This window comes from Oncorhynchus masou, chromosome 25 (genome assembly GCF_036934945.1).
Source record: "Oncorhynchus masou masou isolate Uvic2021 chromosome 25, UVic_Omas_1.1, whole genome shotgun sequence".
Taxonomy (NCBI): Eukaryota; Metazoa; Chordata; class Actinopteri; order Salmoniformes; family Salmonidae; genus Oncorhynchus; species Oncorhynchus masou.
In genome coordinates this window covers 18,413,864-18,441,206 of record NC_088236.1, presented here as the reverse complement: position 1 = coordinate 18,441,206, position 27,343 = coordinate 18,413,864, and the positions used below count along the sequence as shown (strand labels likewise).

The 27,343-nt window shown below is 50.5% G+C and overlaps 1 protein-coding gene across 4 annotated transcripts in view; it reads right to left on the bottom strand.

The window, feature by feature from the left end:
* The window catches only part of LOC135513864 (dedicator of cytokinesis protein 8-like), a 137,392-nt gene that overhangs the window by 5,264 nt on the left and 104,785 nt on the right, over positions 1–27,343 (bottom strand). For all 4 annotated transcript variants that reach the window (XM_064936837.1, XM_064936838.1, XM_064936841.1 and 1 more), the window contains 10 exons: positions 10,271–10,429; positions 9,870–9,970; positions 9,040–9,232; positions 8,608–8,751; positions 8,361–8,492; positions 8,012–8,146; positions 7,519–7,605; positions 7,048–7,284; positions 6,726–6,869; positions 1,287–1,393 (listed from right to left, as the gene is read on the bottom strand). In XM_064936837.1, coding sequence (XP_064792909.1) covers positions 1,287–1,393; positions 6,726–6,869; positions 7,048–7,284; positions 7,519–7,605; positions 8,012–8,146; positions 8,361–8,492; positions 8,608–8,751; positions 9,040–9,232; positions 9,870–9,970; positions 10,271–10,429 — 1,439 coding nt within the window. The remainder of the gene's footprint in view (positions 1–1,286; positions 1,394–6,725; positions 6,870–7,047; positions 7,285–7,518; positions 7,606–8,011; positions 8,147–8,360; positions 8,493–8,607; positions 8,752–9,039; positions 9,233–9,869; positions 9,971–10,270; positions 10,430–27,343) is intronic.

Below are 27,343 nucleotides of genomic sequence, written 5' to 3'. Positions count from 1 at the left end.
GGATACTTGGAATATAATGAGCTCGTGCAAACTTGCATGGATTATGGAAGAAAATAAATGTTTCTGAAATTATGGTAGATATTTGCTGGCCTGCTTGCAGCAATTAACGTAGTTGGAATGTGACATGAGGGTTCCCAAATGAAAGCCACCTTTCAGAGGCAAACGATACGAGACACACATACACACTCGCACACAGAGACACACTCCCTGGACCAAATCACCATAGTCCCTGCCTCATCCGTTTAGACGGTTGGTTTAAATTATGTTTAAAATATTCGAACTAAAATGAAAGTCCCCAGGGAACAATAATGTTTTTCTGTTCCACGCAGCTGAGTGATATTAAAGGGAAAACAAGTTAATACGCATGTCCTTGCTGTTGTTTTAAATCACGTCTAGATTCCTTCAGTATCACCTAGGAATGTATTCCAGTAATAACACAATACCAAGAAAGATGGTGTGGTGCATACATAGCTGATTTTTACTGTCATTCGCTTGCTTTTCCATGTCCACCATTTTTTATAATTATCATTTGTATTCATTTAATTAGGCAAATCAGTTAAGAACAAATTCTTATATACAATGACGGCCTACACCAACCAAACAACGCGGGGCCAATTGTGGCCGGTTGTGATACAGTCTGGATTTGAACCAGGGTGTCTATAGTGACGCATCTAGCACTGAGATGCAGTGCCTTAGACCACTGCCTTAGACCACAGGTTCGAGTTGCCAAACGTCAGCCTCGAAACCTTAATGACTTTGAGAAGATCTGCAAAGAGGACTGGGACAAAATCCCTCCTGACATGTGTGCAAACCTAGTGGTCAACTACAAGAAACATCTGACTTCTGTGATTGCCAACAAGGGTTTTTCCACCAAGTGCTAAGTCATGTTTTGCAGAAGGGTCAAATACTTATTTCCCTCATTAAAATGCAAATCAATTTATAACATTTTTGACATGTGTGTTTCTGGATTTTGTTGTTGTTATTCTGTCTCTCACTGTTCAAATAAACCTACCATTAAAATTATAGTCTGATCATTTCTTTGTCAGTGGGCAAACATACAAAATCAGCAGGGGATCAAATTATTTTTTTCCTCACTGTATTCCACCGCAAAATGTACTATTGCCGGCATTGAAAACGAGTGTACACTTTGGGGAAAAGATGGAGAATCGAACTGTGTCAGAGCAAGATCAAAAGTGAGAGCACAAAGTGTACGTTTGATGTATTTCTCATCACTGGCTGGTAGGCATGGATTGCAGTTGCACGGTAGTGTTTGGATTGGCTCTCACCTCATGATGAACTCTTTGAAACACAGGCGCAGTTTGTTGTGGTGGCGGAAGAGCTTGGGGTCTGCTGGGATGTCATTCAGAAAGACCTGGGCCACCTCCAACGGTCCCTACACACCACACACACACACACACACACACACACACACACACACACACACACACACACACACACACACACACACACACACACACACACACACAACGTGAAGGATGGAAGGAAAAGAGGGGAGCAATGATGAATGCCTTGCTTTCATTAGAGGAATCTTCATTAGAGGAAAGGACTTCCTAACTGAATACTCAGTAATGACTTTCATTAGAGGAAGCTACTTCCTAACTGAATACTCAGTAATGACTTTCATTAGAGGAAACTAACTGAAAACTCAGTAATGACTTTCATTAAAGGAAACTAACTGAATACTCAGTAATGACTTTCATTAGAGGAAACTACTTCCTAACTGAATACTCAGTAATGACTTTCATTAGAGGAAACTAACTGAATGCTCAGTAAAGATTTTCATTAGAGGAAACTAACTGAATACTCAGTAATGACTTTCATTAGAGGAAACTAACTGAATACTCAGTAATGACTTTCATTAGAGGAAACTAACTGAATACTCAGTAATGACTTTCATTAGAGGAAACTAACTGAATACTCAGTAATGACTTTCATTAGAGGAAACTAACTGAATACTCACTAATGACTTTCATTAGAGGAAACTACTTCCTAACTGAATACTCAGTAATGACTTTCATTAGAGGAAACTACTTCCTAACTGAATACTCAGTAATGACTTTCATTAGAGGAAACTAACTGAATACTCAGTAATGACTTTCATTAGAGTAAACTAACTGAATACTCAGTACTGACTTTCATTAGAGGAAACTAACTGAATACTCAATAATGACTTTCATTAGAGGAAACTACTTCCTAACTGAATACTCAGTAATGACTTTCATTAGAGGAAACTACTTCCTAACTGAATACTCAGTATTGACTTTCATTAGAGGAAACTAACTGAATACTCAGTAATGACTTTCATTAGAGGAAACTAACTGAATACTCAGTAATGACTTTCATTAGAGGAAACTAACTGAATACTCAGTAATGCCTTTCATTAGAGGAAACTACTTCCTAACTGAATACTCAGTAATGACTTTCATTCGAGGAAACTACTTCTTAACTGAATACTCAGTAATGACTTTCATTAGAGGAAACTACTTCTTAACTGAATACTCAGTAATGACTTTCATTAGAGGAAACTACTTCCTAACTGAATACTCAGTAATGACTTTCATTAGAGGAAACTAACTGAATACTCAGTAATGACTTTCATTAGAGGAAACTAACTGAATACTCAGTAATGACTTTCATTAGAGGAAACTAACTGAATACTCAGTAATGACTTTCATTAGAGGAAACTAACTGAATACTCAGTAATGACTTTCATTAGAGGAAACTAACTGAATACTCAGTAATGACTTTCATTAGAGGAAACTAACTGAATACTCAGTAATGACTTTCATCAGAGGAAACTACTTCCTAACTGAATACTCAGTAATGACTGTCATTAGAGGAAACTACTTCCTAACTGAATGCTCAGTAATGACTTTCATTAAAGGAAACTAACTGAATACTCAGTAATGACTTTCATCAGAGGAAACTACTTCCTAACTGAATACTCAGTAATGACTTTCATTAGAGGAAACTAACTGAATACTCAGTAATGACTTTCATTAGAGGAAACTAACTGAATACTCAGTAATGACTTTCATTAGAGGAAACTAACTGAATACTCAGTAATGACTTTCATTAGAGGAAATTAACTGAATACTCAGTAATGACTTTCATTAGAGGAAATTAACTGAATACTCAGTAATGACTTTCATTAGAGGAAACTAACTGAATACTCACTAATGACTTTCATTAGAGGAAACTACTTCCTAACTGAATACTCAGTAATGACTTTCATTAGAGGAAACTAACTGAATACTCAGTAATGACTTTCATTAAAGGACACTAACTGAATACTCAGTAATGACTTTCATTAGAGGAAACTACTTCCTAACTGAATGCTTAGTAATGACTTTCATTAGAGGAAACTACTTCCTAACTGAATGCTCAGTAATGACTTTCATTAGAGGAAACTAACTGATTACTCAGTAATGACTTCCATTAGAGGAAACTACTTCCTAACTGAATACTCAGTAATGACTGTCATTAGAGGAAACTAACTGAATACTCAGTAATGACTTTCATTAGAGGAAACTACTTCCTAACTGAATGCTCAGTAATGACTTTCATTAAAGGAAACTAACTGAATACTCAGTAATGACTTTCATTAGAGGAAATTAACTGAATACTCAGTAATGACTTTCATTAGAGGAAACTAACTGAATACTCACTAATGACTTTCATTAGAGGAAACTACTTCCTAACTGAATACTCAGTAATGACTTTCATTAGAGGAAACTACTTCCTAACTGAATACTCAGTAATGACTTTCATTAGAGGAAACTAACTGAATACTCACTAATGACTTTCATTAGAGGAAACTAACTGAATACTCAGTAATGACTTTCATTAGAGGAAACTAACTGAATACTCAGTAATGACTTTCATTAGAGGAAACTAACTGAATACTCAGTAATGACTTTCATTAGAGGAAACTAACTGAATACTCAGTAATGACTTTCATTAGAGGAAACTAACTGAATACTCAGTAATGACTTTCATTAGAGGAAACTAACTGAATACTCAGTAATGACTTTCATTAGAGGAAATTAACTGAATACTCAGTAATGACTTTCATTAGAGGAAATTAACTGAATACTCAGTAATGACTTTCATTAGAGGAAACTAACTGAATACTCACTAATGACTTTCATTAGAGGAAACTACTTCCTAACTGAATACTCAGTAATGACTTTCATTAGAGGAAACTAACTGAATACTCAGTAATGACTTTCATTAAAGGAAACTAACTGAATACTCAGTAATGACTTTCATTAGAGGAAACTACTTCCTAACTGAATGCTTAGTAATGACTTTCATTAGAGGAAACTACTTCCTAACTGAATGCTCAGTAATGACTTTCATTAAAGGAAACTAACTGAATACTCAGTAATGACTTTCATTAGAGGAAATTAACTGAATACTCAGTAATGACTTTCATTAGAGGAAACTAACTGAATACTCAGTAATGACTTTCATTAGAGGAAACTAACTGAATACTCAGTAATGACTTTCATTAGAGGAAACTAACTGAATACTCAGTAATGACTTTCATTAGAGGAAACTAACTGAATACTCAGTAATGACTTTCATTAGAGGAAACTAACTGAATACTCAGTAATGACTTTCATTAGAGGAAACTAACTGAATACTCAGTAATGACTTTCATTAGAGGAAACTAACTGAATACTCAGTAATGACTTTCATTAGAGGAAACTAACTGAATACTCAGTAATGACTTTCATTAGAGGAAACTACTTCCTAACTGAATACTCAGTAATGACTGTCATTAGAGGAAACTAACTGAATACTCAGTAATGACTTTCATTAGAGGAAACTACTTCCTAACTGAATGCTCAGTAATGACTTTCATTAGAGGAAACTACTTATTAACTGAATACTCAGTAATGACTTTCATTAGAGGAAACTAACTGAATACTCAGTAATGACTTTCATTAGAGGAAACTAACTGAATACTCAGTAATGACTTTCATTGGAGGAAACTACTTCCTAACTGAATGCTTAGTAATGACTTTCATTAGAGGAAACTACTTCCTAACTGAATGCTCAGTAATGACTTTCATTAGAGGAAACTACTTATTAACTGAATACTCAGTAATGACTTTCATTAGAGGAAACTAACTGAATACTCAGTAATGACTTTCATTAGAGGAAACTACTTCCTAACTGAATACTCAGTAATGACTTTCATTAGAGGAAACTAACTGAATACTCAGTAATGACTTTCATTAGAGGAAACTGAATACTCAGTAATGACTTTCATTAGAGGAAACTAACTGAATACTCAGTAATGACTTTCATTCGAGGAAACTAACTGAATACTCACTAATGACTTTCATTCGAGGAAACTAACTGAATACTCAGTAATGACTTTCATTCGAGGAAACTAACTGAATACTCAGTAATGTCTTTCATTAGAGGAAACTGAATACTCAGTAATGACTTTCATTAGAGGAAACTAACTGAATACTCAGTAATGACTTTCATTAGAGGAAACTAACTGAATACTCAGTAATGACTTTCATTAGAGGAAACTAACTGAATACTCAGTAATGACTTTCATTAGAGGAAACTAACTGAATACTCAGTAATGGCTTTCATTAGAGGAAACTAACTGAATACTCAGTAATTGCTTTCATTAGAGGAAACTACTTCCTAACTGAATGCTTAGTAATGACTGTCATTAGAGGAAACTAACTGAATGCTTATTAATGAATGCGTTCCAAACAGCCCCCTATTTCATAGATAGTGGACTTCTTTTGACCAGAGCCCATTACATAAGGAATATGGTGCCATGTGATACGCAGCCAAAGTGTCCAAAGGCCACACTGTTCAGCCAGGACATAAGGAAGAGATCAGATGAAGGAGACCCTGATTAGCCTGATCGCTGTGTGGCTAATGTCACCACTAACCCTGCCTACAAGCAGCCATTTGGCTCCCATTCATTCCCTCTCTGGGATCGTGTTATCCTAACTTATATTTATCATGAAACCACAGCACGCTCACATGGACAGGCATTAAAATGCTCATCGGGGTTCATTCGCAAACATATGTGCTAGACTAGGGCCTGGAGAGACGGACGGAGAGCGGGGAGCCATCCTTCTCTACTGATTAGGCCCAGGGCTGTGTTTGTTTATGGACAGCATGAACATTAAGGTTGTGTATACAGTCAGCAGGTGAAAGCAGGGGTCGCTGTCAAAATAGACTATACAAAAGAGAGTTGGGGCCTGGTGTAACTACATCATTACTTTAGCGTTTAGCCAACGTTTGACGGGAGCTGTAAGCCATCAGATTAAAGGGTTTCAGTGTTTAGCGCAGACATGAAAGAAGAGGTTGTGAATGAAGGTTAACAGAATCAGCCGAGGCACTGTACAGACAATGTTATGGTTGAACTGGACTCTGATGTATCATGTCTCCCACCTGCTCTTTATCGAGTTACTTACTAACTTCCTAGATTGGATGTTTCCTCAAGGTTAGTGATGAGGATTCAGGAGAATACAACTCACACCTACGAGAAACACTAGATACATCACTTCAGTTGGCTTTTCACACTTGTTTTTCCTCTTCATTTGATGTGTGTAGTCAATGAGTAACTTTCAAATCAGTAATGTTAATGTTAAAAATGCCAGTGTGGGGGACGCAGAAAAATGTTTTCCTTTGGGGTCAGGACACGTGGCTGGAGGTACCTGGTTGACGGTGGCTCCCACAGAGCCCTGTAGAAGCATCTGGAGCATCTTAGCATCGGGCTGCTCCCTGTGTGTGGCTACTGCTAACTCCCTGGTCTTCTTCTGCATGTCCTCGATGGCCACCTCAATGGGAGTCAGGTCAAACTTGGGGATGGGAGGATGAGAAGAAAGGAGAGGCAAAGAAAGTGAAAAGGTACAAGTTAGATTTGGACAGATAAAAAAAAAAATGTCTAATTGGCTAAGAGTCATTAATGATCAAAAAGCAAAGATGAACCCAATGTTAAAAAGCCGTGTCTAAACAGGCTTTGTTCTACCAGCATACCTCTTCTTTCTGGATGACGTTGATGCGTGTCTTGATGTAGGGGAAGGTGTGCATGGTGGTGAGGATGGTCTTCCTCTTGTACTGCTCGTTGAGCTCACCGCGCGGCCGCCCGGCCTTTGTGAAGGGCGTGGTGTACATGAAGCGACGCAAGTTGAAGTTCTTCTCAAAGTTGGTCAGGCGGTCTTTCATCTCATAGTCATCAAAGAAGGGCTCCACGTAGGTGATCTGTATGTAGGCCTGTGGGAGGGAGAGAGAGAGGGAGAGAGTGAACGGAGGGGTGGAGAATGAGAGAAAAAGCAAGTGAGGGGATAAAAGTGGAGATCCATCTAGTTGTTTGTGAATGTTCCTCTCAATAATTTGACATTCACAAACAACTAGATGCATCTCTACTTTTATGCGAGTCAGAAGGTAGTGAAAAGGGACACAGCAGGAACACAGGATGGTTTGGTGGTGTACTGTCATATACTGTACCTTGTTAGCATCCAGTTTGCTTCTGTCTATGTCTTTGGAGTCTTTGATCATCTCCAGGGCATCGCCAAAACACTGACTGTAGAAGTTCTACAACACCAATAGATACAGTACTCCTATGAATAGATGCAGTACTCCTATAAATAGATGCAGTACTCCTATAAATAGATGCAGTACTCCTATAAATAGATGCAGTACTCCTATAAATAGATGCAGTACTCCTATGAATAGATGCAGTACTCCTATGAATAAATGCAGTACTCCTATGAATAGATGCAGTACTCCTATGAATAGATGCAGTACTCCTATGAATAGATGCAGTACTCCTATGAATAGATGCAGTACTAATATGAATAAATGTAGTACTCGTGAATAGATGCAGTATTCATATGAATAGATGCGGTACTCATTTGAATAGATGCAGTTTTTATATCCATGCAGTAAAAGCATGCACCCATGAACGCAGACACGCACACAGACGCTCTCTCTCAGTTACCTCCAGTCTGTGGGATATCTCTGGCAGGTGGGTGATCCCTGGCTCCTTGTAAACAAACTCCTGTTCGTCCAGGTCTCCAAACTTGGCCCCATAAAAACCCACTCGGAAATATGTCCCAAACATCCTCTTATGGCCCTGCGACGCGACAAAGACGTAAAAGCGACTTGTAACATTATATACAAAAAAGAATAATTAACATGCAAGTGAAGGAAATAGGTAGACAGCTTTCCTCCAAATACAGCACATCAATGTCCAACTGTAATCATTTCACTATAATTCTAAGTACTTCATGTGTATTGTGACTGTAATCCCTTCATATAGAGTAGTCCACGCTGATGTCGGTCTGTACCTTCTGAATGATGTTGTCGAAGGCTCTCTGGAGTTTCTCGTGAGTAGAGACCAGCTCCCGGAAATCTCTGTGAGCCTCCAGAACAGGCATTATGATCTTATACACTTCATTCACTGTCTCATACAGACCACCCTGAAAACAAAGCAACAACACACTATTATCACCAGTGTTGAGTGTCTTTATGTGAGTGCAGCAGTACCATTATTTAGGATCCGCATTTGTCTGTTTGTCTGTCTGTGTGTCTTACGTTGCTGAAGAGTTCCGCAGCCTGCTTCAGTAGGCCCACCAGACCACTGGTGGTGAAGTACTGTCCTGAACAGACACCGTCCTCATCTGGGGACAGTATGTCATCTGATACCGCTGACTCCTCCAGCACATTGGGAGAGATGTTCTATAGAAGCAACCAACCAATCAGACTCATCCGGCATGTTACAAATGGGAATCAATCAATTAATCAATCAGGTATTACTGACAGCTTTGTTTTTCACAAAAAACGAAGTCATGAAGTGATTAAGCAAGACAGCAGCCAATCAATGAAACATTACATTGAGTATACAGTTCCCCTTTATGGCAACAGACCATAATCGTTAGTGAGTGAGTGAGTGAGTGAGTGAGTGAGTGAGTGAGTGAGTGAGTGAGTGAGTGAGTGAGTGAGTGAGTGAGTAGTCTAGGTACCCACCTGAAAGGTGACACTGCCCACAGGTAGGTATTTGTGGTCCTCCAGCATGCTGAGGTATTCAGCCACCAGGGCTGCAGCATGGACCAGACACATGGCTGACTCGGTAAAACACTTCCTGTTCTTGTGTTTTTCCGCCATGTTCTGCAGCCAGGTCAACCTCAGGTCAGGAGACGTCTGGTAACCCTTCGCTATCCTGGAGACAGAAGGAGGGAGAGGGGGAGTGATGCTGAAATCCAAACCAACCCCAGTACTCAAGCTCTTAGGTACTCCTGTAGATCTGGGACTATATTCATAAAACTTCTCAGAGAAGAAATGCTGATCTAGGATCAGTTTTCCCTTTTAGATTGTAATGAACGGACGGTGGGACCTGATTCTAGATTAGACGCTTTGTGTATACGGGTCCTGTAATCAGCTATAATAATGTGTTCTCCTTGCATCCTGTTAGGCTGGGAGGTCAGTGAGTGAATAGTTTGGGGTAAGGGAAGCATTTGAGGAGGGCTGGGAGTCAGTTTTAGGTAGCATAATGTAAATTCAATAATTCATAACCTTTTACAGATGCTTGGCTTATGCAGAATGAAAAACAAGAATGTATTTGTAGATATGCAGAATGTAAGCAGATGACACATGCACAGAGAGTCTGCATTCACACCCACACAAACTCGGTATGGATTTACATAGACAAAAACAGATCTCTGTCCCAAAACTGCTACCACATGGTTTCCATAGTGAGGAACAAACAGAGAAGAAACCAATCCACAAAGAAATGAATAGGAACCAGGAGAAAAATATACACAGAGCCCTACAGCAGGAGTGAAGGAGTGAGTGAGTACCTGTACATGAGGTCCATGAGCATCTCTGGGTCTTCCTGGAACTCTCTCATCTTCACCGTGTCTGACAGGATACTGTTTAAGTTCCTCAGCAGCTCATCCACCTACACAATAACACTAGGGTTGATATCAACATGTGTTGTGTTGTGTGTGTGTGTGGTGTGTGTGTGGTGTGGTGTGTGTGTGGTGTGTGTGTGGTGTGGTGTGTGTGTGGTGTGTGTGTGGTGTGTGTGTGTGTGTGTGTGTGGTGTGTGTGTGGTGTGTGTGTGGTGTGTGTGTGGTGTGTGTGTGTGTGGTGTGTGTGTGTGTGGTGTGTGTGTGGTGTGTGTGGTGTGTGTGTGTGGTGTGTGTGTGTGTGTGGTGTGTGTGTGGTGTGGTGTGTGTGGTGTGTGTGGTGTGTGTACCTGTGAGGGCAGCGGTGTGTTCTGCATCTCGGTGTCCTCCTCTGCATAGGCCAGTATGGTGCGTAGGGACCTGCGGAGGTACTCCTCATGGAAGTCCGAGGACTTCCCCACCAGAGAGGCTAGAGACATAGTCACCTGCATCTTCACCCGGGAGAAGTTCTACACAGCACAGAGAGAGCGAGAGGAACAGGGGCAGGAGTATCTGGGGTTAGGTGGGACCTAGACTGCATCCCAAATAGCACCCCATTACATACATAGTGCAGGACTTTTTTTTAAATGGCCCACCTCTGTAGACAGAGAGGGACCTGTCCTGTGGGCCTCTGTCCATCTCTGTAGAGGGGGATTTGACAAGGAGGAGGCCCATACTCATAATCAGGGCTTGGAGTGGAGGGACATTAACACAGGCTGGCTGTATTCATAAAAAGCTCAACTATAAAAAGCATATATTAAAGAATGATATGACATTGCTCAGTCATAGATTGGCTAATAAAGTAGACTTTAGGGTTGTCAATATTCCCCTTTAAGTCGGTCTACTTGTCTAGGTCTGTCTCTCTGCCTTATTCTCTGAACCTCTCTCTCTGTCCCTTTATTTGAATCTCTCTCTTGCTCTGTCTCCTCCCTCCTCTGAATCTCTCTCTCACTGTTGCTTTCCCCTTCTCTCTGAATCCCTCTCGGTCTCCTTCACCCTCTGCCTCTTTCTGGATCTCTGTCTCCCTCTCCCTCTGCCGCTCTCTGAATCTCTCTCCCCCTCTCGGTCTCCTTCACCCTCTGCCTCTTTCTGGATCTCTGTCTCCCTCTCCCTCTGCCGCTCTCTGAATCTCTCTCCCCCTCTCGGTCTCCTTCACCCTCTGCCTCTTTCTGGATCTCTGTCTCCCTCTCCCTCTGCCGCTCTCTGAATCTCTCTCCCCCTCTCGGTCTCCTTCACCCTCTGCCTCTTTCTGGATCTCTGTCTCCCTCTCCCTCTGCCGCTCTCTGAATCTCTCTCCCCCTCTCGGTCTCCTTCTCCCTCTCTGACTCCTTTTCACTACTATCTCTTTCTCCTTATTCTTCTCATGTTCTTTCTCGGTCAGTCCAGTTGTTGCTCGGGGGGGGGGTTACAGAGTTTCCTCCAGGTAACGGAGGGCTTAGCGCTGACATGGTTGTGTGTGTGTGTGTGTGTGTGTATAACCCCATCCATCTCTGCCATCATCAGCAAAGCGAGAAATTATCTCCCATTAGCTGAGACATAATCACCTATGGATCATCTCTACGGCCCCATTCTGTTAAACCGAGTGTGGCGCCAGGCCTGATGCGTTTTGTGTGTGTGTGTCTTCACCGGGCTGGGGTCACTATCACTGAGTGATGGTGTTATTCCTGGTTTCTTTCCATCCTTCTCTCTGCATTTCTCTTACCTACAACCAGGTTTCCGTCCAACCTTATGCTGGATTTAAAAAAATGTCAATACAGACCTGATGGAAACAGAAAATTTGTCGGTAAATGTTCAAAATGTGGACAAAACAAAATACCCTCAACAAGGTGAGTCTTTTTTGGTCTGCATAATTAAACGTGTGAAACGGCAGTGGAAACGCTTTGATATGCAAATCTCTCCAGCACTACCCTTCCCTCCCCACGGCACTACCCTTCCCTCCCCACGGCACTACCCTTCCCTCCCCACGGCACTACCCTTCCCTCCCCACGGCACTACCCTTCCCTCCCCACGGCACTACCCTTCCCTCCCCACGGCACTACCCTTCCCCCTCCCCACGGCACTACCCTTCCCCCTCCCCACGGCACTACCTTTCCCCCTCCCCACGGCACTACCCTTCTCCCTCCCCACGGCCCTACCCTTCTCCCTCCCCACGGCCCTACCCTTCTCCCTCCCCACGGCCCTACCCTTCTCCCTCCCCACGGCCCTACCCTTCTCCCTCCCCACGGCCCTACCCTTCTCCCTCCCCACGGCACTACCCTTCTCCCTCCCCACGGCATTACCCTTCTCCCTCCCCACGGCACTACCCTTCTCCCTCCCCACGGCACTACCCTTCTCCCTCCCCACGGCACTACCCTTCTCCCTCCCCACGGCACTACCCTTCTCCCTCCCCACGGCACTCTCCTTCTCCCTCCCCACGGCACTACCCTTCTCCCTCCCCACGGCACTACACTTCTCCCTCCCCACGGCACTACACTTCTCCCTCCCCACGGCACTACCCTTCCCTCCCCACGGCACTACCCTTCCCTCCCCACGGCACTACCCTTCCCTCCCCACGGCACTACCCTTCCCTCCCCACGGCACTACCCTTCTCCCTCCCCACGGCACTACCCTTCTCCCTCCCCACGGCACTACCCTTCTCCCTCCCCACGGCACTACCCTTCTCCCTCCCCACGGCACTACCCTTCTCCCTCCCCACGGCACTACCCTTCTCCCTCCCCACGGCACTACCCTTCTCCCTCCCCACGGCACTACCATTCTCCCTCCCCACGGCACTACCCTTCTCCCTCCCCACGGCACTACCCTTCTCCCTCCCCACGGCACTACCCTTCTCCCTCCCCACGGCACTACCCTTCTCCCTCCCCACGGCACTACCCTTCTCTCCCTACGGCATTACCCTTCCCTCCCTACGGCACTACCCTTCCCTCCCTACGGCACTACCCTTCCCTCCCTACGGCACTACCCTTCCCTCCCTACGGCATTACCCTTCCCTCCCTACAGCACTACCCTTCCCTCCCTACAGCACTACCCTTCCCTCCCTACAGCACTACCCTTCCCTCCCTACAGCACTACCCTTCCCTCCCTACAGCACTACCCTTCCCTCCCTACAGCATTACCCTTCCCTCCCTACAGCACTACCCTTCCCTCCCTACAGCACTACCCTTCCCTCCCTACAGCATTACCCTTCCCTCCCTACAGCACTACCCTTCCCTCCCTACAGCACTACCCTTCTCCCTCCCTACAGCACTACCCTTCTCCCTCCCTACAGCACTACCCTTCCCCCTCCCTACAGCATTACCCTTCCCTCCCTACAGCATTACCCTTCCCTCCCTACAGCACTACCCTTCTCCCTCCCTACAGCACTACCCTTCCCTCCCTACAGCACTACCCTTCCCTCCCTACAGCACTACCCTTCCCTCCCTACAGCATTACCCTTCCCTCCCTACAGCACTACCCTTCCCTCCCTACAGCACTACCCTTCCTCCCTACAGCACTACCCTTCTCCCTCCCTACAGCACTACCCTTCCCTCCCTACAGCACTACCCTTCCCTCCCTACAGCACTACCCTTCCCTCCCTACAGCACTACCCTTCCCTCCCTACAGCACTACCCTTCCCTCCCTACAGCACTACCCTTCCCTCCCTACAGCACTACCCTTCTCCTCCCTACAGCACTACCCTTCTCCCTCCCTACAGCACTACCCTTCTCCCTCCCTACAGCACTACCCTTCTCCCTCCCTACAGCACTACCCTTCCCTCCCTACAGCACTACCCTTCTCCCTCCCTACAGCACTACCCTTCCCTCCCTACAGCACTACCCTTCCCTCCCTACAGCACTACCCTTCCCTCCCTACAGCACTACCCTTCTCCCTCCCTACAGCACTACCCTTCTCCCTCCCTACAGCACTACCCTTCTCCCTCCCTACAGCACTAACCTTCCCTCCCTACAGCACTACCCTTCCCCCTCCCTACAGCACTACCCTTCCCTCCCTACAGCACTACCCTTCCCTCCCTACAGCACTACCCTTCTCCCTCCCTACAGCACTACCCTTCCCTCCCTACAGCACTACCCTTCCCCCTCCCTACAGCACTACCCTTCCCTCCCTACAGCACTACCCTTCCCTCCCTACAGCACTACCCTTCCCACCCTACAGCACTACCCTTCTCCCTTCCTACAGCACTACCCTTCCCTCCCTACAGCACTACCCTTCTCCCTCCCTACAGCATTACCCTTCCCTCCCTACAGCACTACCCTTCCCTCCCTACAGCACTACCCTTCTCCCTCCCTACAGCACTACCCTTCCCTCCCTACAGCACTACCCTTCCCTCCCTACAGCACTACCCTTCTCCCTCCCTACAGCACTACCCTTCCCTCCCTACAGCACTACCCTTCTCCCTCCCTACAGCATTACCCTTCCCTCCCTACAGCACTATCCTTCCCTCCCTTCCCTCCCTACAGCACTACCCTTCCCTCCCTACAGCACTACCCTTCCCTCCCTACAGCACTACCCTTCCCTCCCTACAGCACTACCCTTCTCCCTCCCTACAGCACTACCCTTCTCCCTCCCTACAGCACTACCCTTCCCCCTCCCTACAGCATTACCCTTCCCTCCCTACAGCATTACCCTTCCCTCCCTACAGCATTACCCTTCCCTCCCTACAGCACTACCCTTCTCCCTCCCTACAGCACTACCCTTCCCTCCCTACAGCACTACCCTTCCCTCCCTACAGCACTACCCTTCCCTCCCTACAGCATTACCCTTCCCTCCCTACAGCACTACCCTTCCCTCCCTACAGCACTACCCTTCCCTCCCCTCCCTACAGCATTACCCTTCCCTCCCTACAGCACTACCCTTCCCTCCCTACAGCACTACCCTTCCCTCCCTACAGCACTACCCTTCCCTCCCTACAGCACTACCCTTCTCCCTCCCTACAGCACTACCCTTCCCTCCCTACAGCACTACCCTTCCCTCCCTACAGCACTACCCTTCCCTCCCTACAGCACTACCCTTCCCTCCCTACAGCACTACCCTTCTCCCTCCCTACAGCACTACCCTTCCCTCCCTACAGCACTACCCTTCTCCCTCCCTACAGCACTACCCTTCCCTCCCTACAGCACTACCCTTCCCTCCCTACAGCACTACCCTTCCCTCCCTACAGCACTACCCTTCTCCCTCCCTACAGCACTACCCTTCCCCCTCCCTACAGCACTACCCTTCCCTCCCTACAGCACTACCCTTCCCTCCCTACAGCACTACCCTTCCCTCCCTACAGCACTACCCTTCCCTCCCTACAGCACTACCCTTCTCCCTCCCTACAGCACTACCCTTCCCTCCCTACAGCACTACCCTTCTCCCTCCCTACAGCACTACCCTTCCCTCCCTACAGCACTACCCTTCCCCCTCCCTACAGCACTACCCTTCCCTCCCTACAGCACTACCCTTCCCTCCCTACAGCACTACCCTTCCCTCCCTACAGCACTACCCTTCCCACCCTACAGCACTACCCTTCTCCCTCCCTACAGCACTACCCTTCCCTCCCTACAGCACTACCCTTCCCTCCCTACAGCACTACCCTTCTCCCTCCCTACAGCATTACCCTTCCCTCCCTACAGCACTACCCTTCCCTCCCTACAGCACTACCCTTCTCCCTCCCTACATCATTACCCTTCCCTCCCTACAGCACTACCCTTCCCTCCCTACAGCACTACCCTTCCCTCCCTACAGCACTACCCTTCCCCCTCCCTACAGCACTACCCTTCCCTCCCTACAGCACTACCCTTCCCTCCCTACAGCACTACCCTTCCCTCCCTACAGCACTACCCTTCCCACCCTACAGCACTACCCTTCTCCCTCCCTACAGCACTACCCTTCCCTCCCTACAGCACTACCCTTCTCCCTCCCTACAGCACTACCCTTCCCTCCCTACAGCACTACCCTTCCCTCCCTACAGCACTACCCTTCTCCCTCCCTACAGCACTACCCTTCCCTCCCTACAGCACTACCCTTCCCTCCCTACAGCACTACCCTTCTCCCTCCCTACAGCACTACCCTTCTCCCTCCCTACAGCACTACCCTTCCCTCCCTACAGCACTACCCTTCTCCCTCCCTACAGCATTACCCTTCCCTCCCTACAGCACTATCCTTCCCTCCCTTCCCTCCCTACAGCACTACCCTTCCCTCCCTACAGCACTACCCTTCTCCCTCCCTACAGCACTACCCTTCCCTCCCTACAGCACTACCCTTCCCTCCCTACAGCACTACCCTTCCCTCCCTACAGCACTACCCTTCCCTCCCTACAGCACTACCCTTCCCTCCCTACAGCACTACCCTTCTCCCTCCCTACAGCACTACCCTTCTCCTCCCTACAGCACTACCCTTCTCCCTCCCTACAGCACTACCCTTCTCCCTCCCTACAGCACTACCCTTCTCCCTCCCTACAGCACTACCCTTCCCTCCCTACAGCACTACCCTTCTCCCTCCCTACAGCACTACCCTTCCCTCCCTACAGCACTACCCTTCCCTCCCTACAGCACTACCCTTCCCTCCCTACAGCACTACCCTTCTCCCTCCCTACAGCACTACCCTTCTCCCTCCCTACAGCACTACACTTCTCCCTCCCTACAGCACTAACCTTCCCTCCCTACAGCACTACCCTTCCCCCTCCCTACAGCACTACCCTTCCCTCCCTACAGCACTACCCTTCCCTCCCTACAGCACTACCCTTCTCCCTCCCTACAGCACTACCCTTCCCTCCCTACAGCACTACCCTTCCCCTCCCTACAGCACTACCCTTCCCTCCCTACAGCACTACCCTTCCCTCCCTACAGCACTACCCTTCCCACCCTACAGCACTACCCTTCTCCCTTCCTACAGCACTACCCTTCCCTCCCTACAGCACTACCCTTCTCCCTCCCTACAGCATTACCCTTCCCTCCCTACAGCACTACCCTTCCCTCCCTACAGCACTACCCTTCTCCCTCCCTACAGCACTACCCTTCCCTCCCTACAGCACTACCCTTCCCTCCCTACAGCACTACCCTTCTCCCTCCCTACAGCACTACCCTTCCCTCCCTACAGCACTACCCTTCTCCCTCCCTACAGCATTACCCTTCCCTCCCTACAGCACTATCCTTCCCTCCCTTCCCTCCCTACAGCACTACCCTTCCCTCCCTACAGCACTACCCTTCCCTCCCCTACAGCACTACCCTTCCCTCCCTACAGCACTACCCTTCTCCCTCCCTACAGCACTACCCTTCTCCCTCCCTACAGCACTACCCTTCCCCCTCCCTACAGCATTACCCTTCCCTCCCTACAGCATTACCCTTCCCTCCCTACAGCATTACCCTTCCCTCCCTACAGCACTACCCTTCTCCCTCCCTACAGCACTACCCTTCCCTCCCTACAGCACTACCCTTCCCTCCCTACAGCACTACCCTTCCCTCCCTACAGCATTACCCTTCCCTCCCTACAGCACTACCCTTCCCTCCCTACAGCACTACCCTTCCCTCCCCCTCCCTACAGCATTACCCTTCCCTCCCTACAGCACTACCCTTCCCTCCCTACAGCACTACCCTTCCCTCCCTACAGCACTACCCTTCCCTCCCTACAGCACTACCCTTCTCCCTCCCTACAGCACTACCCTTCCCTCCCTACAGCACTACCCTTCCCTCCCTACAGCACTACCCTTCCCTCCCTACAGCACTACCCTTCCCTCCCTACAGCACTACCCTTCTCCCTCCCTACAGCACTACCCTTCCCTCCCTACAGCACTACCCTTCTCCCTCCCTACAGCACTACCCTTCCCTCCCTACAGCACTACCCTTCCCTCCCTACAGCACTACCCTTCCCTCCCTACAGCACTACCCTTCTCCCTCCCTACAGCACTACCCTTCCCCCTCCCTACAGCACTACCCTTCCCTCCCTACAGCACTACCCTTCCCTCCCTACAGCACTACCCTTCCCTCCCTACAGCACTACCCTTCCCTCCCTACAGCACTACCCTTCTCCCTCCCTACAGCACTACCCTTCCCTCCCTACAGCACTACCCTTCTCCCTCCCTACAGCACTACCCTTCCCTCCCTACAGCACTACCCTTCCCCCTCCCTACAGCACTACCCTTCCCTCCCTACAGCACTACCCTTCCCTCCCTACAGCACTACCCTTCCCTCCCTACAGCACTACCCTTCCCACCCTACAGCACTACCCTTCTCCCTCCCTACAGCACTACCCTTCCCTCCCTACAGCACTACCCTTCCCTCCCTACAGCACTACCCTTCTCCCTCCCTACAGCATTACCCTTCCCTCCCTACAGCACTACCCTTCCCTCCCTACAGCACTACCCTTCTCCCTCCCTACATCATTACCCTTCCCTCCCTACAGCACTACCCTTCCCTCCCTACAGCACTACCCTTCCCTCCCTACAGCACTACCCTTCCCCCTCCCTACAGCACTACCCTTCCCTCCCTACAGCACTACCCTTCCCTCCCTACAGCACTACCCTTCCCTCCCTACAGCACTACCCTTCCCACCCTACAGCACTACCCTTCTCCCTCCCTACAGCACTACCCTTCCCTCCCTACAGCACTACCCTTCTCCCTCCCTACAGCACTACCCTTCCCTCCCTACAGCACTACCCTTCCCTCCCTACAGCACTACCCTTCTCCCTCCCTACAGCACTACCCTTCCCTCCCTACAGCACTACCCTTCCCTCCCTACAGCACTACCCTTCTCCCTCCCTACAGCACTACCCTTCTCCCTCCCTACAGCACTACCCTTCCCTCCCTACAGCACTACCCTTCTCCCTCCCTACAGCATTACCCTTCCCTCCCTACAGCACTATCCTTCCCTCCCTTCCCTCCCTACAGCATTACCCTTCCCTCCCTACAGCACTACCCTTCCCTCCCTACAGCACTACCCTTCCCTCCCTACAGCACTACCCTTCCCTCCCTACAGCACTACCCTTCCCTCCCTACAGCACTACCCTTCCCTCCCTTCCCTCCCTACAGCATTATCCTTCCCTCCCTACAGCACTACCCTTCCCTCCCTACAGCACTACCCTTCCCTCCCTACAGCACTACCCTTCCCTCCCTACAGCACTACCCTTCCCTCCCTACAGCACTACCCTTCCCTCCCTACAGCACTACCCTTCCCTCCCTTCCCTCCCTACAGCACTACCCTTCCCTCCCTACAGCACTACCCTTCCCTCCCTTCCCTCCCTACAGCACTACCCTTCCCACCCTACAGCACTACCCTTCCCTCCCTACAGCACTACCCTTCCCTCCCTACAGCACTACCCTTCCCTCCCTTCCCTCCCTACAGCACTACCCTTCCCTCCCTACAGCACTACCCTTCCCTCCCTACAGCACTACCCTTCTCCCTCCCTACAGCATTACCCTTCCCTCCCTACAGCACTACCCTTCCCTCCCTACAGCACTACCCTTCCCTCCCTACAGCACTACCCTTCTCCCTCCCTACAGCATTACCCTTCCCTCCCTACAGCACTACCCTTCCCTCCCTACAGCACTACCCTTCCCCCTCCCTACAGCACTACCCTTCCCTCCCTACAGCACTACCCTTCCCTCCCTACAGCACTACCCTTCCCTCCCTACAGCACTACCCTTCCCTCCCTACAGCACTACCCTTCCCTCCCTACAGCACTAGCCTTCCCTCACTACAGCTCTACCCTTCCCTCCCTACAGCACTACCCTTCTCCCTCCCTACAGCATTACCCTTCCCTCCCTACAGCACTATCCTTCCCTCCCTTCCCTCCCTACAGCATTACCCTTCCCTCCCTACAGCACTACCCTTCCCTCCCTACAGCACTACCCTTCCCTCCCTACAGCACTACCCTTCCCTCCCTACAGCACTACCCTTCCCTCCCTTCCCTCCCTACAGCATTATCCTTCCCTCCCTACAGCACTACCCTTCCCTCCCTACAGCACTACCCTTCCCTCCCTACAGCACTACCCTTCCCTCCCTACAGCACTCCCCTTCCCCCTCCCTACAGCACTACCCTTCCCTCCCTACAGCACTACCCTTCCCTCCCTACAGCACTACCCTTCCCTCCCTACAGCACTACCCTTCCCTCCCTACAGCACTACCCTTCCCTCCCTTCCCTCCCTACAGCATTATCCTTCCCTCCCTACAGCACTACCCTTCCCTCCATACAGCACTACCCTTCCCACCCTACAGCACTACCCTTCCCTCCCTACAGCACTATCCTTCCCTCCCTTCCCTCCCTACAGCATTACCCTTCCCTCCCTACAGCACTACCCTTCCCTCCCTACAGCACTACCCTTCCCTCCCTACAGCACTACCCTTCCCTCCCTACAGCACTACCCTTCCCTCCCTACAGCACTACCCTTCCCTCCCTTCCCTCCCTACAGCATTATCCTTCCCTCCCTACAGCACTACCCTTCCCTCCCTACAGCACTACCCTTCCCTCCCTACAGCACTACCCTTCCCTCCCTACAGCACTACCCTTCCCTCCCTACAGCACTACCCTTCCCTCCCTTCCTCCCTACAGCACTACCCTTCCCTCCCTACAGCACTACCCTTCCCTCCCTTCCTCCCTACAGCACTACCCTTCCCACCCTACAGCACTACCCTTCCCTCCCTACAGCACTACCCTTCCCTCCCTACAGCACTACCCTTCCCTCCCTACAGCACTACCCTTCCCTCCCTTCCCTCCCTACAGCACTACCCTTCCCTCCCTACAGCACTACCCTTCCCTCCCTACAGCACTACCCTTCCCTCCCTACAGCACTACCCTTCCCTCCCTTCAGCACTACCCTTCCCTCCCTTCCCTCCCTACAGCACTACCCTTCCCTCCCTACAGCACTACCCTTCCCTCCCTTCCCTCCCTACAGCACTACCCTTCTCCCTCCCTACAGCATTACCCTTCCCTCCCTACAGCACTATCCTTCCCTCCCTTCCCTCCCTACAGCATTACCCTTCCCTCCCTACAGCACTACCCTTCCCTCCCTACAGCACTACCCTTCCCTCCCTACAGCACTACCCTTCCCTCCCTACAGCACTACCCTTCTCCCTCCCTACAGCACTACCCTTCTCCCTCCCTACAGCACTACCCTTCCCCCTCCCTACAGCATTACCCTTCCCTCCCTACAGCATTACCCTTCCCTCCCTACAGCACTACCCTTCTCCCTCCCTACAGCACTACCCTTCCCTCCCTACAGCACTACCCTTCCCTGCCTACAGCACTACCCTTCCCTCCCTACAGCACTACCCTTCCCTCCCTACAGCACTACCCTTCCCTCCCTACAGCACTACCCTTCCCTCCCCTCCCTACAGCATTACCCTTCCCTCCCTACAGCACTACCCTTCCCTCCCTACAGCACTACCCTTCCCTCCCTACAGCACTACCCTTCCCTCCCTACAGCACTACCCTTCTCCCTCCCTACAGCACTACCCTTCCCTCCCTACAGCACTACCCTTCCCTCCCTACAGCACTACCCTTCCCTCCCTACAGCACTACCCTTCCCTCCCTACAGCACTACCCTTCTCCCTCCCTACAGCACTACCCTTCCCTCCCTACAGCACTACCCTTCTCCCTCCCTACAGCACTACCCTTCCCTCCCTACAGCACTACCCTTCTCCCTCCCTACAGCACTACCCTTCCCTCCCTACAGCACTACCCTTCCCTCCCTACAGCACTACCCTTCCCTCCCTACAGCACTACCCTTCTCCCTCCCTACAGCACTACCCTTCCCTCCCTACAGCACTACCCTTCCCCCTCCCTACAGCACTACCCTTCCCTCCCTACAGCACTACCCTTCCCTCCCTACAGCACTACCCTTCCCACCCTACAGCACTACCCTTCCCTCCCTACAGCACTACCCTTCCCCCTCCCTACAGCACTACCCTTCCCTCCCTACAGCACTACCCTTCCCTCCCTACAGCACTACCCTTCCCTCCCTACAGCACTACCCTTCCCACACTACAGCACTACCCTTCTCCCTCCCTACAGCACTACCCTTCCCTCCCTACAGCACTACCCTTCCCTCCCTACAGCACTACCCTTCTCCCTCCCTACAGCATTACCCTTCCCTCCCTACAGCACTACCCTTCCCTCCCTACAGCACTACCCTTCTCCCTCCCTACATCATTACCCTTCCCTCCCTACAGCACTACCCTTCCCTCCCTACAGCACTACCCTTCCCCCTCCCTACAGCACTACCCTTCCCTCCCTACAGCACTACCCTTCCCTCCCTACAGCACTACCCTTCCCTCCCTACAGCACTACCCTTCCCACCCTACAGCACTACCCTTCTCCCTCCCTACAGCACTACCCTTCCCTCCCTACAGCACTACCCTTCTCCCTCCCTACAGCATTACCCTTCCCTCCCTACAGCACTACCCTTCCCTCCCTACAGCACTACCCTTCTCCCTCCCTACAGCACTACCCTTCCCTCCCTACAGCACTACCCTTCCCTCCCTACAGCACTACCCTTCTCCCTCCCTACAGCATTACCCTTCCCTCCCTACAGCACTATCCTTCCCTCCCTTCCCTCCCTACAGCATTACCCTTCCCTCCCTACAGCACTACCCTTCCCTCCCTACAGCACTACCCTTCCCTCCCTACAGCACTACCCTTCCCTCCCTACAGCACTACCCTTCCCTCCCTTCCCTCCCTACAGCATTATCCTTCCCTCCCTACAGCACTACCCTTCCCTCCCTACAGCACTACCCTTCCCTCCCTACAGCACTACCCCCTTCCCTCCCTACAGCACTACCCTTCCCTCCCTACAGCACTACCCTTCCCTCCCTACAGCACTACCCTTCCCTCCCTACAGCACTACCCTTCCCTCCCTTCCCTCCCTACAGCACTACCCTTCCCTCCCTACAGCACTACCCTTCCCTCCCTTCCCTCCCTACAGCACTACCCTTCCCACCCTACAGCACTACCCTTCCCTCCCTACAGCACTACCCTTCCCTCCCTACAGCACTACCCTTCCCTCCCTTCCCTCCCTACAGCACTACCCTTCCCTCCCTACAGCACTACCCTTCCCTCCCTACAGCACTACCCTTCTCCCTCCCTACAGCATTACCCTTCCCTCCCTACAGCACTACCCTTCCCTCCCTACAGCACTACCCTTCCCTCCCTACAGCACTACCCTTCTCCCTCCCTACAGCATTACCCTTCCCTCCCTACAGCACTACCCTTCCCTCCCTACAGCACTACCCTTCCCCCTCCCTACAGCACTACCCTTCCCCTCCCTACAGCACAACCCTTCCCTCCCTACAGCACTACCCTTCCCTCCCTACAGCACTACCCTTCCCTCCCTACAGCACTACCCTTCCCTCCCTACAGCACTACCCTTCCCTCCCTACAGCACTACCCTTCCCACCCTACAGCACTATCCTTCCCTCCCTTCCCTCCCTACAGCATTACCCTTCCCTCCCTACAGCACTACCCTTCCCTCCCTACAGCACTACCCTTCCCTCCCTACAGCACTACCCTTCCCTCCCTACAGCACTACCCTTCCCTCCCTACAGCACTACCCTTCCCTCCCTACAGCACTACCCTTCTCCCTCCCTACAGCATTACCCTTCCCTCCCTACAGCACTATCCTTCCCTCCCTTCCCTCCCTACAGCATTACCCTTCCCTCCCTACAGCACTACCCTTCCCTCCCTACAGCACTACCCTTCCCTCCCTACAGCACTACCCTTCCCTCCCTACAGCACTACCCTTCCCTCCCTTCCCTCCCTACAGCATTATCCTTCCCTCCCTACAGCACTACCCTTCCCTCCCTACAGCACTACCCTTCCCTCCCTACAGCACTACCCTTCCCTCCCTACAGCACTACCCTTCCCCCTCCCTACAGCACTACCCTTCCCTCCCTACAGCACTACCCTTACCTCCCTACAGCACTACCCTTCCCTCCCTACAGCACTACCCTTCCCTCCCTACAGCACTACCCTTCCCTCCCTTCCCTCCCTACAGCATTATCCTTCCCTCCCTACAGCACTACCCTTCCCTCCCTACAGCACTACCCTTCCCACCCTACAGCACTACCCTTCTCCCTCCCTACAGCACTACCCTTCCCTCCCTACAGCACTACCCTTCTCCCTCCCTACAGCACTACCCTTCCCTCCCTACAGCACTACCCTTCCCTCCCTACAGCACTACCCTTCTCCCTCCCTACAGCACTACCCTTCCCTCCCTACAGCACTACCCTTCCCTCCCTACAGCACTACCCTTCTCCCTCCCTACAGCACTACCCTTCCCTCCCTACAGCACTACCCTTCTCCCTCCCTACAGCATTACCCTTCCCTCCCTACAGCACTATCCTTCCCTCCCTTCCCTCCCTACAGCATTACCCTTCCCTCCCTACAGCACTACCCTTCCCTCCCTACAGCACTACCCTTCCCTCCCTACAGCACTACCCTTCCCTCCCTACAGCACTACCCTTCCCTCCCTTCCCTCCCTACAGCATTATCCTTCCCTCCCTACAGCACTACCCTTCCCTCCCTACAGCACTACCCTTCCCTCCCTACAGCACTACCCTTCCCTCCCTACAGCACTACCCTTCCCTCCCTACAGCACTACCCTTCCCTCCCTACAGCACTACCCTTCCTCCCTTCCCTCCCTACAGCACTACCCTTCCCTCCCTACAGCACTACCCTTCCCTCCCTTCCCTCCCTACAGCACTACCCTTCCCACCCTACAGCACTACCCTTCCCTCCCTACAGCACTACCCTTCCCTCCCTACAGCACTACCCTTCCCTCCCTACAGCACTACCCTTCCCTCCCTTCCCTCCCTACAGCACTACCCTTCCCTCCCTACAGCACTACCCTTCCTCCCTACAGCACTACCCTTCCCTCCCTACAGCACTACCCTTCCCTCCCTACAGCACTACCCTTCCCTCCCTTCCCTCCCTACAGCACTACCCTTCCCTCCCTACAGCACTACCCTTCCCTCCCTTCCCTCCCTACAGCACTACCCTTCCCTCCCTTCCCTCCCTACAGCACTACCCTTCCCACCCTACAACACTACCCTTCTCCCTCCCTACAGCACTACCCTTCCCACCCTACAGCACTACCCTTCTCCCTCCCTACAGCATTACCCTTCCCACCCTACAGCACTACCCTTCCCTCCCTTCCCACCCTACAGCACTACCCTTCCCACCCTACAGCACTACCCTTCCCACCCTACAGCACTACCCCTCCCTCCCTCCCTCTCACCCTACCCCTCCCTCCCTCCCGCACTACCCTTTCCTGCCTCCCGCCCTACCCCCCCACCCTCTCACCCTACCCCTCCCTCCCTCCCACACTACCCTTTCCTCCCTCCCGCCCTACCCCCCACCCTCTCACCCCTACCCCTCCCTACCCATCCCTCCCCCTCCCTCCCTACGCCTCCCTCCCACCCTCTCGCCCTACCCCTCCCTCTCATCCTACGCTTCCCTCCCTCCCTCTCACCCTACCCTCCCTCTAACCCTACCCTTCCCTCCCTCGCACCCTACCCTCCCTCCCTCCCTCCCTCTCACCCTACCCTTCCTCTCACCCTACCCTTCCCTCCCGCCCTACCCCTCCCTCCCTCCCTCTCACCCTACCCTTCCTCTCACCCTACCCTACCCTTCCATTCCATAAAATTATGTCATTGCTTTAGGAGCTTCTGATAGGCTAATTGACATAATTTGAGTGAATTGGAGGTGTACCTAGGGATGTATTTCAAGGCCTACCTTCAAACTCAGTGTCTCTTTGCTTGACATCATGGGAAAATCAAAAAGAAATCAGCCAAGACTTCAGAAAATAAATTGTAGACCTCATCAAGTCTGGTTCATCATTGGGAGCAATTTCCAAATGCCTGACGATACCACATTCATCTGTACAAACAATAGTATGCTTGTATAAACACCATGGGACCACGCAGCCGTCATACTGCTCAGGAAGGAGATGCGTTCTGTCTTCTAGATATGAACGTACTTTGTTGTGAAAAGTGTAAATCAATCTCAGAACAACAGCAAAGGACCTTGGTGCAGATGCTGGAGGAAACAGGTACAAAAGTATCTATATCCACAGTAAAACAACTCCTATATCGACATAACCTTAAAGGCAGCTCAGCAAGTCACTGCTCCAAAACCACCATAAAAAAAGCCAGACTACGGTTTGCAACTGCACATTGGACAAAGATCGTACTTTTTGGAGAAATGTTCTCTGGTCTGATGAAACAAAAATAGAACTGTTTGGCCATAATGACCATCGTTATGTTTGGAGGAAAAAGGGAGATGCTTGCAAACCAAAGAACACCATCCCAACCATGATGCACAGGGATGGCAGCATCATGTTGTGGGGGTGCTTTGCTGCAGGAGGGACTTGTGCACTTCACAAAATACATGGCATCATGAGGGAGGAAAATTATGTGGATATATTGAAGCAACATCTCAAGGCATCAGTCAGGAAGTTAAAGCTTGGTCGCAAATGGGTCTTCCAAATGGACAATGACCACAAGCATACTTCCAAAGTTGTGGCAAAATGGCTTTAGGACAACAAATTCAAGGTATTGGAGTGGCCGCCACGGAGCCCTGACCTCAATCCTATAGAAAATGTGTGGGCAGAGGAATGGGAGGAGAAATGGGCCAAAATTCACCCAACTTATTGTGGGAAACTTGTGGAAGGCTACCCGAAACGTTTGACACAAGTTAAATAATTTGGGAGGGAATGCAGTCCCCTCCAGGTAGGTGTTTGTCCCCCTGTGTGTGGAGGGTCCAGTTCTGGCACTTAGGTTAGACTAGTACATGTCCCTGGGGATGGAAATGGTTGATCTCCCACTCTAGGATGGAGAAGATGTCTTCATTACAGTATGGGGATATAAGTAGCACACAAGAGGACATTTTTCTCTGTTGAGATTATTTCCATTTTAATTTCTAGTCAAATGTAAAATGTTTCTGTTTTGCTTAATTTAATTGAGTGGATTAGGTCTGATCTAACCTGAGCACGTGTGATTTTTAAGTTGACCTATGTGAGCTGTGGCCATGGTTATTTGGGAGGGTGTTGACTGGTCGGGGTGGGAGGGTGTTGGCTGGTCGTGGTGGGAGGGTGTTGGCTGGTCGGGGTGGGAGGGTGTTGGCTGGTCGGGGTGGGAGGGTGTTGGCTGGTCGGTTGGGGAGGGTGTTGGCTGGTCGGTTGGGGAGGGTGTTGGCTGGTCGGTTGGGGAGGGTGTTGGCTGGTCGGTTGGGGAGGGTGTTGGCTGGTCGGTTGGGGAGGGTGTTGGCTGGTCGGTTGGGGAGGGTGTTGGCTGGTCGGTTGGGGAGGGTGTTGGCTGGTCGGGGTGGGAGGGTGTTGGCTGGTCGGTTGGGGAGGGTGTTGGCTGGTCGGTTGGGGAAGGTGTTGGCTGGTCGGGGTGGGAGGGTGTTGGCTGGTCGG